Genomic DNA, 9,784 nt, shown 5'->3' on the forward strand with positions numbered 1-9,784 from the left:
CGCTGCGTCATCTTTGTGGCAAAAACTTGAACTATTTTTATCCGCCAAATTGTATTCCTAATTAATCCAAGAAACTTCCATGAAGAATAGGATGCAATCCCAGAGCGTTATTATTTTTTTCCTGCTAGATTTAATTCCTGGCCCACTGTGCATTGGAACTCCTGCAGCAAACGTGAAGATCCAGTTTCATTATTGTATGTTATGTGAAAGCTGATATTTGTGTTCTTCAAATTTCGAGGTGACAATGAGATTGATCAGAAATAAGGTTTACAACTTTTAAAATCCTGCACTTAATTTTTTTAGATCATCAAATGTTAATCATTTATAGATGCAAGAGCCAAGTTCCGAAAAAAGTAAAATAATTTTTCTTGTGGAAAGTAATTTGGCCGAACTTCAGTTAGACGAACGCCAAATGGGTCATTAGGGTTATTAGGTGACCCCTAAACTGCCGCTATTCGCATGTCCGTGCCATAGCAAAAATCAGCAAGCCGAGAAAATCGCCTTTTTTAGTTTGCTTCGTACCATTATTGTTTCTTATATGATGGGACAATCGATTTGACTGTCTTTCCAAACTTATTCTGAACAAAGTTGTTGAGTTCATCCAGTATTATAATATATGGGTGATTAGCTACCATTTGCATTGAAAAGCTCAGTTTTGACCAAAACGACTATGGGACCGACATGCGAAGAGCGACAGTAAACGTTTTAATCAAACTGAATGATGGCTGCACTGATTCCAAATGAAGCACCCTACCAAAATCAAATCTTTTCTAAATCCCAGCTTCTCGAATAAAATATCTAAGCCAATCAGTTATCTAGCGCAAAAACTTTTCTTTTGTTTTGTTTTTTAAATCCGACATTTTAACTACATATTTTACTGAGTCCAAGATCACGAAAGCTATAACGATAATCTCTATAACAATGTTATAGTCATGCTATCAGCATAGATCGGAAGTCGGAACTCAGAATTCGGAACTTTAATTTAGCTCTGTCGAAGTGGCGATACCATATCTCAAAGTCTGGAATATTCTTCCATGTCCGGCATGTCGTAAATTCGTCTAAGTCTGTAACATCGAATACAAATTTTGAAGTTCAAGAACGTTCAAGATTTGTGTTAGACCAGGGTCTTGTAAAAATATGTCAGAGATCTCGCAATCTCGCAGAATCTTGAAATAGTTGAGTCCTATAATCTCGATGATTTTTTCCTGGTTCGGGTGTTTCATATCAACATTTTAGATCTCAGGCAATTAAAATTGTTCTAGTTCGTGCACATTTCATAATTTTGAAATTTCAGATTGTTGTGGACTGCGGGGGAAGACTCCGGCGTAGTGGTTAACATCCATACAGCCTATCAGTAATTTTACACGTGTTACAGTCCCATCCTGAAGTTCAATCGTTAAGTCAGAGGTCAACTTACAGTTCTGCTGATATAATAAAACATACAAGCTTCAATGCAACTGATTTTAACTTGAAAACGTTATTAATAAATTTACTTTATAATTATATTTTTTTCACTGGGGAATTGCACTTTATAACTTCAAATGTCATTTTCTCAATGCCTACGTTTTCCTTGGGACTGATATGCGATTATAGGCAGCATAGCTCTAACGCCAAAGTCACGAGCTCAAATCTCATCCCTGGACAATGACCCAAAAGTTTTAGTGATAATTGAAAAAAAAACAACATTGTGGACCTCTAATTGATCTGATTCAAGAATCTTTCGATACATAAATTGTTTGGCATAAAACATTCGTCGATACCATTTTGTGAGCGGAGCAATAATAATCTAAACAAATCCTTCTTTCATTTCACTTGCACTTGCAGATTAATGAACTACCAAAACCGTCGTACATGCAGAAGACGCTACGCGAAATCCGAATCGGCAGCTACAACAACATTGAAGTCGCCACCGAAGACACCAGCATCATAACGGCGCTACACAAATTTGTCGACCGGCGAGTTTCGGCGCTGCCTATCGTGGACAGCGAGCGTCGCCTGAGGGATATTTACGCCAAATTCGATGTGATTGTAAGCCCGCAGTTGACCCTCTTTTGGGTGGAGAAAATTTTCATTCGAAATTGCTTTCTATTCTAGAATTTGGCCGCCGAGAAGACGTACAACGATCTGGATGTTTCGCTCAAAACGGCCAATGAACACCGGAACGCATGGTTCGAAGGGGTACAACATTGCAAGCTCGATGAAACTCTGTACACCGTCATGGAACGGATCGTGAGGGCTGAGGTGCATCGGTTAGTCGTGGTCGATGAAGATGAAAAGGTAATCGGTATCATCTCGCTTTCGGACATCCTGCTGTACCTAGTGCTGAGGCCAACTGGAGACGGTATAGGTAATTCCGAATCACTGCGGGCAACGGATCCAAGGCTTCGAAAGTCCCCAAGCAAATTAAGTCAGACAAAGCGCGACAGTAACGAAAGCATTGAAGAAGAGAAAGAATCCACGCTGGAAGACGGCGTCGACACTGAGGAAGAGTCACAGAGCGGCGAAAAAGATACCGAGGCTAACAAGACTGAACCAGCAGCAGTGGAGGAGGACGCTGAACAGGATCGCGCCGAGGACGATGACGTTCCTCCCGCAGAGTCACCAGTCGAACATAGTTCCAACGGTTCTCCCGTCCAAGAAATGCTGAACGAAGAACACAAGGCCATACGTGATACACTAGCATCAAATGTCCAAAGAGAAGTCGGTTTGGTTAGTGAATAATTGTTCAACTAAAAAAAAAAAAAATGTTCGATTTAATGTCGTTTCATCTAGAAATTTTGCATTGCAATGTGATTTCTGTGCAAAGTTTCATTTTTGTGAAGTCAAATTCAGTGAAGCAAAGGCAGCACCAGATTTTTATGCTTGGATTTATTTTTGTACATAATACGTTGAATAAAATGCGATAATAAAATAATGTGAACAGAACTTGTTGACAGAAACAAATAGAAGGCCTTATCAATATACACTTGAAACAAATTATTCTAATATTTTGCAAAGCCAACAATAAACGAATGGAAAATTTGTGATCAAAGTGCTGCTATGCTTCCTTTTCTGATTGGGGTATGTGGACGTATCCAGTCTCTAGATGTTCTTTTTGAAAGCCCGGATCAAACACAAAGTGATGATCCGTGAGTTACAAGTACAAACCATGCATGTGAAGAAAACAGAAACGATAAAACCTAATTAAATATCAAACCTTTGTATCTAAAAGTCAGTAGCAAAGCATAGTTCGTTGAAATTCATACCAAACATGCACTAATTCATATGGATAGATAGTAGTTTTTTTTCTCCAAATAAAGAGAAACCGTTTCGCAGTAGGGACTAATGCCTGATCGGTTGATTTTATTTACTTGCGGAAAAAAAACCTTTACGGAGCAAATCCAGAAAAAAAACAAACCAAACAAATTTCATAAATTCTATTGTAATTGCAATCCTAAGATTCAGCTAGCAATAAGCAAAATATCTAAAACTATAAATCAGTAAACAAACACCCCCGCTTGAGAGCAGGAGAGGTGACGAGCGCAATTGAGGTGGCAAATTAATTGAAAAACATGTATAAAATATACTACAAACGAAAAAGCGTAGCTATCTGTCGCTTGAAGCATCGTTTAGTTGTTTGAACCTCTTCGCTCTGATAAAATTTGAACAAAAGAAAGAATTTCATATCCATAAATTATTATTTAAAAACTGTTTGATAATCGAGTGAATGCAACCGGATCTATAATTTCGTTTTGGTGATGTGAGTCTGCGGAGCGTGCCAGTGTGATTATCGATTGAAGTCTATTAGAGGGAGTGGACATAAACGTAGAATGTACATTAAAATGTTGATATACGTGTAAGTAAAGTAGTGAACATCCAAAAGGATTACTAAATTGCTATTTGAATATTGCTGCTGAAAAATAACAATGAAATTCAAGAAAAAAAAGTTTATTGAAACATAAAATAAACAAAATACTAAACATTAGCTGTGTACACTTTGACATGAGAACGAAAAGAACAAAACCTTGGACTCACTTTACCTCCTCCAACCTGAACTTCACTACTGAACGTGGAACTCAGTCCTTAAAGAGCTGCAGCATAATTCCATGCACAAATGGTTAAAACTAGCTTACATCCAGTTACTTTTCACCTGCGATGCTTCGAACCAGTAATCGAAGACGGTTATTACAAAAAATGTCCAACAATTATAATTAAATCCAATAAATGTTTAAGCTACACTGTGCAACGACTTGACTACAATTTTAGGGTTGAATTTTTTTTTTTAATTTGTAATGGGGACCGTCAAAGGGGAAACCGTGACTGATCTGACTCAAATTAAAATGACAAGCATTCATACGAAAAACGCTGGGGTTTCGACATCCCCAACGAGACCCCAGTTCCCGGTGCGGGTAATAATTTGGTCGCCTGCGATAAATTTGATTCTCAATCTGATCAATTCGATTTTTTGTACTTGAATATTGCGGGGTTGTCAACAAACTATGTAGCATTACGTCAGATTGTTGAGAAAAAACGTCCTCTTTTAGTTTTATTATCTGAAACTCACATTGTAGAAACTGAAGCTTTTGATCAGTATGGTATTCCGGGATATATTGTTGCTGCTTGTTTATCACATTCTAGACACACTGGCGGTGTTGCTATTTATGTCAAAGAATCAGTTCAATTCAACCTTCGTACCAACGAAGTTATTGATGGCAACAGGTTCTTGGGCATTACAGTTGTACGTGGCATGAAGATGGGTAATTATGGTGTTTTGTATCATTCTCCCAGTTCTAGTGACCAGCGTTTTGTTGGCTCGGCTATTCCTTGATTCTAGTAAATCAAATATTTTAGCTGGTGATTTTAATATAGGGGGGAGAGGTAGCTCATCGATTCTTCCGGTTCGCGTCCTAGCATCGTGCTATAAGGTACCAGGCGATAACCAGGGTAGTTGATCGATAGCTCGATGACGTCATTTCGTTGGAGTCTGCAATGGGAAAAATCTCATAGCAGGCGTTGACGATGGGACGTTGTCGAGTTGTTGAATAGCAACTATCGTGGTAACTCACCGATTACCTGTCGATCTGCCAAATATGGAAAGACGTCTGCATTGAATTGTCTCATATAATAATATTCCGCCCACTATATCACAAGAAATTGCGAGTAGCTGAGTGGAATGGAGATAAGTTAAGCATTGGGTACAGGACCAAGTCTCCCCTGTGTGGTGCCAAAAGATGATCGCAATAGAATCATCAAGTTGCCATAAGGCACGGAATGCGACTATTGCATGGCTGGGTAGTCAAAGTCTTCCATTCGTTAGTCATTTCAGGTGGATTAGAACAGGTTAAGGTTTAGAGTGGGCGTTGGCCAGATTTGGATTTTTCAGATGTAATCCTGGATAGGACCCTGTCATTGAACGTCGCGTGAAAGTGGAACTTAATGAAGGCCTAAGTACTTTTTCGTAGTTTTTAGTTTTCGAATTTGAAAGATCGTCGGTTACAGTGGCCTGCTTACTGAGCAGAAAAACGCGGTCCCAGGTCCTTACATATCAAAGAGATTTATGGTAAAATCGCTTGTGTATCGTGTATTTTGCGAAACTCGTTGTCGTTGGTTCCGGGTTTGAATGGATACACAAATTTGAGCAACGGTATTATGTGATATGAGGGGCTCGGTGGCCTTAGAGCAACCGTTTTTGCTTACTGAGCAGAACATCATGAGTCTAATCTCAGGCCCATCCACATTCAAGATTCGTCAATCGTTTTATTTGTTAATATGACTACATGGTAATAACAGCAACTCGGTGATTAAAAAGGTGCTCGTCTGCCTAGTGGCAAACGTTTTTGCTTACTGAGCAGAAGACCGTGTATTTAGCCCCAAGCTCCTTCGCGTTATATGATCGTTAGGACATCAATTCAGCTTATCGTTTACCAAAATGAACCCTGCTGCAAACCCAACCCTCTTATCCAACATCCCAGTGATTCCTCGTGGAAGTGCAGAGGTGTTCTCGGCTTCCATCAAAGCATGTCATGTCAATCCTTCCCATTCCTTTCTTGACCTGTGTTCGGGCGCGGCCGGTGCTGGTATTGCTTAATTTAAGATCACCAGTTTTTACACATTGAGGATGATTGCTAGTCCCAAGCATCGTCTATTGGTTCTCTGTGTAATTACAGCTGATCTGGCAGTAACAGAGTAGCAACCGTGGGCGATCAATCAAGCTCAAGCTCAAGCTATTTTAGCTGGTGATTTTAATATTAATTGGCGTGATAACCATAATTCGAATCATTTGAAGCGTTAACTGATTTTTTTTTTTAATTAAAACAAACTGTAGATGAATATTCGCACATTTCCAGACACATTAGACCTTTAATTGAACACGTTTATTCTAATTTTGATTCCATTTGTTCAGTTACAGATACTGATTTGAAAGTAACCGGTCATGAGACCTTAGTGATTAATGTTTAAGACCATGTTAACGATAACGACATTAAAAGATTATCTATTTTGGACAAAACTGTTACTACTGTTGAGCAATAACCAGCCACATATTATTTGAATATACATAGATTTACGAAAGTGTTTTATCGCCTATCAATTAAAGCGTAATTATTCATACTGTCTGAAATTTGTTCAAACGGCGACTTTTTTTTTTTCGTTATAACTTACTACTCCTTAAAAATACCTCAGTATAACATATTCTCCTAGACTGGAATTCTATAGCATAACATAAACCTAATGGTTGTTGTCGCGTCCGGACACGCTTTCAATTTGCCAGTCGACACTCTCGGCCATGGTGACTGCTGATAAGCTGGATCCTATCTACACCGTCTCGGAGTGCAACTTGAATTCGGTGTAAAAAATTCAAAATCAACTGTTAGCCTTGAAAAAGACTGTTTGTTGAACACGCTGGTTCGTTGCGCGGTACTACTCGCGGTTACTGTTGTTGTTGGAAGGCGTCCTCTCGTTGATTCGATGCGCGACACTGTTCGCGGTTACTGCTGGATGCGCTCTCTCGCACCCGATGCACACTGGGGACAAAATCGAAACAATGTGTTAAAATTCAATAACTTCGGTGCTCGCTGGAACAAGAGACTAAAAATAGTCATTCTTTTAGAAAAAAGTCTCGAAAGGAATCGATTGGAGTGGGTTTCATCTTGGGCACGATAGGGTAAGTTTAGGTTTTTCACAGTTTTGCCCTAAAATCTCCTATTTTGCATGATTTGAATGCTGTATCTCAAGATACCGATGATATATTTATTTATTTATTTATTTATTTGTCGTCAATCAGTGTAGACCGTTTTACAATTGTTGTCTTAAGAGCTATGTTTACAATTTTGTCTTTGTTTATATTTAACATTACTTCTAGCTGACGTTATGCGAGGAATTAAAATATTGCTTTAATTTGGTTTTTGTCATTGTAAAGTCAATGTTATCGCAGTGCTTATTATATGTATCCATCATTTGGTTCAAGGGTCCAAATTTGGCATAATTCGTACGATGACGATTTGTAGCAAATATATTTCTATTTCTATTTTTAGACGGATGACTTTTTGGGCAAAGTTGATCAGGCGGCCAAGGACTGTTGGATGATGGACAGAACAATTCGGAATTCTTCCGCTAGGCGGTGCTAGTGAGCATTCGAAGTGTATATGTTTGTGCTGCTGTATCTCAAGATCCTGACTATTTAGACGAATGATTTCTTCCGCAAAGTTGATCAGAAGTTCAAGGACTATTGGATGATGGACAGAACAATTCGGAATTCCTCCGCTAGGTGGCGCTAAACATTCGAAGTTTGCGCTGCTGTATCTCAAGATCCTGACTATTTAGACGGATGATTTTTTGGGCAAAGTTGATCAGGGGGTCAAGGATTGTTGGATGATGGACAGAACAATTCGGAATTCCTCCACTAGGTGGTGCTAGTGATTATTGAAAGTGAATATATGTGTGCTGCTGTATCTCAAGATCCTGCACCCAACCGGTGGATGTAAGATTCGCTTACAATTATGTGGGATTCATCATCAGAGGATGTAAGTGGAGACCGCATGAACCGAGGATGCGATATACCTAGCTGCAGTCCTATGTAAGAAAATTGGAGACCGAAAAATGTGGAGTTGTATTAGTGGGTGAAATGAATTATGTCGAAAAAAATAGAAAAAAGGTTGGCGACTGTACTCGAACCACGGACGTCAGACTATCAGACCAGTGCTTTCTCCACTGCTCTCCCCATGCTTCTGAATATGGGCAGCCTAAAAGCAAAGATGAAGCGCTCATTTTCTCGTATGCTCGACTTCGTATGCTTTTTCTGCTGGAGAGATTCGAGATAAGTGTGTGCGTCGTTCTACAATGATCTACAATGTGCGTCGTTCTACAAGCTTACTGGTATAGTCGAAACCGCAGATGGAACACGAAATAAAAAAAAAGACAAAAAACCATTACATCACCTGCATGGTCAATTTCTAACATTCGTTGCGATGTTCATGAACAGAGGATGATAGGAAACAGAACTAACATTCATTGTAATAGATTTTTGGTTTGCGTGTGCTATTTAGACGGATGATTTCTTCGGCAAAGTTGATCAGGAGGTCAAGGACTGTTGGATGATGGACAGAAAAATTCGGAATTCCTCCGCTAGTTAGTGCTATATATGATCTTCTCTGGCTATTACGTCCCAACTGTAACTTAACGCCTGCTCTCAACTTAGTGCTCTAGATGCACTTCCACAGTTGTTAATTGAAAGCTTTCCAAGCCTGTTCGATTTTTACATGTGTATATTGTGTGGCAAGTACAATAATATAATATGCCCAGGGAAGTCGAGAAATTTTCCAATCTGAAATCCTAGACCAACCGGGATTCGAACCCAGCCACCTCCAGCATGGTTTGCTTTATAGTCGCAGGCTCTACCGACCGAGCTTATGGAGGCCCCCTGATCTATGAATGTAATCAAACTAAAATGCGAGATGGTAGCCTAATTAATAAGTTTTGAGGACAATTTGGTGAACCTAGAACGTCTTAAACATATCGAATTCAAACGTAAATAATGTGCATGATATATTTAACCCTGTTTGGAGATGTTTTAATACAAAGGGCTTTGAATCAGTGAACCTGGATGAGAATTTGATCTGATCTCAAGGACAATTTGGAGAACCGTGAGTATCTTATACACCTCAAAATCAACTATAAACGAACAGCAGAAACTGTATAAACGTGTTTCGGAAAGTTTTGTCGGTGAGATCATCGTGCAGATTTTAGTTGATCCAATAGATCAAATAATCTGACCTCTAGAACAATTTGAAGAACATAGAACTTCTAATACACGTTAAATTGATGTTGTTTGGAGATGTTTAGTTGCAAAGGACCTTGTATCAGTTATGGTTGATCAGGTAAATTATTTGATCTGAGCTCAAGACAATTTGGAGAACCTTGATTATAAATCAAAATAAATCAAAAACGATCCGCAGAAACTTTATGAACATCTCTTTGTAGGTTTTGCTGATTACATCCTGCAGTTCATGGTTGAGCCAGTAGATCAAATAATCTGAACTCCAATGCAACTTGGAGAACCTAGAACATCTCATACACCATCAATTACAATGAAAATGATATACATTATAGTCATGAACCTGGGTGCATAAACTTGCAATAATTATAAAAAAATGCCAAAAAAAAAAATTCATTCTGTTAAAAAATGTCAAAATTAAGCGGAAAATATGAACCTCACTGTTTAAAACTTCTTTTGAATTTTCAACATTCTTATATGGTGAACGTCACTTATCCGTAGAAACAGTGAAAACATATTACTCTTTCTGCGAAA

General features: G+C 38.8%; 1 protein-coding gene across 3 annotated transcripts in view; it reads left to right on the forward strand.

Annotated features, from left to right (window-relative positions):
* Positions 1–3,961, forward strand: part of SNF4Agamma (SNF4/AMP-activated protein kinase gamma subunit) — a 246,075-nt gene extending 242,114 nt beyond the window's left edge. For all 3 annotated transcript variants that reach the window (XM_065235298.1, XM_065235296.1, XM_065235297.1), the window contains exons 12-13: positions 1,825–2,028; positions 2,095–3,961. In XM_065235298.1, the coding sequence (XP_065091370.1) occupies positions 1,825–2,028; positions 2,095–2,721 (831 nt within the window). In that variant the 3' untranslated portion in view covers positions 2,722–3,961. The remainder of the gene's footprint in view (positions 1–1,824; positions 2,029–2,094) is intronic.
* Positions 3,962–9,784: the final 5,823 nt, after the last annotated feature.

This window comes from Ochlerotatus camptorhynchus, unplaced genomic scaffold, assembly GCF_037179485.1.
Source record: "Ochlerotatus camptorhynchus isolate MF236.1 unplaced genomic scaffold, CSIRO-AGI_Acam_v1.1 ptg000471l, whole genome shotgun sequence".
NCBI classification, from domain to species: Eukaryota; Metazoa; Arthropoda; class Insecta; order Diptera; family Culicidae; genus Ochlerotatus; species Ochlerotatus camptorhynchus.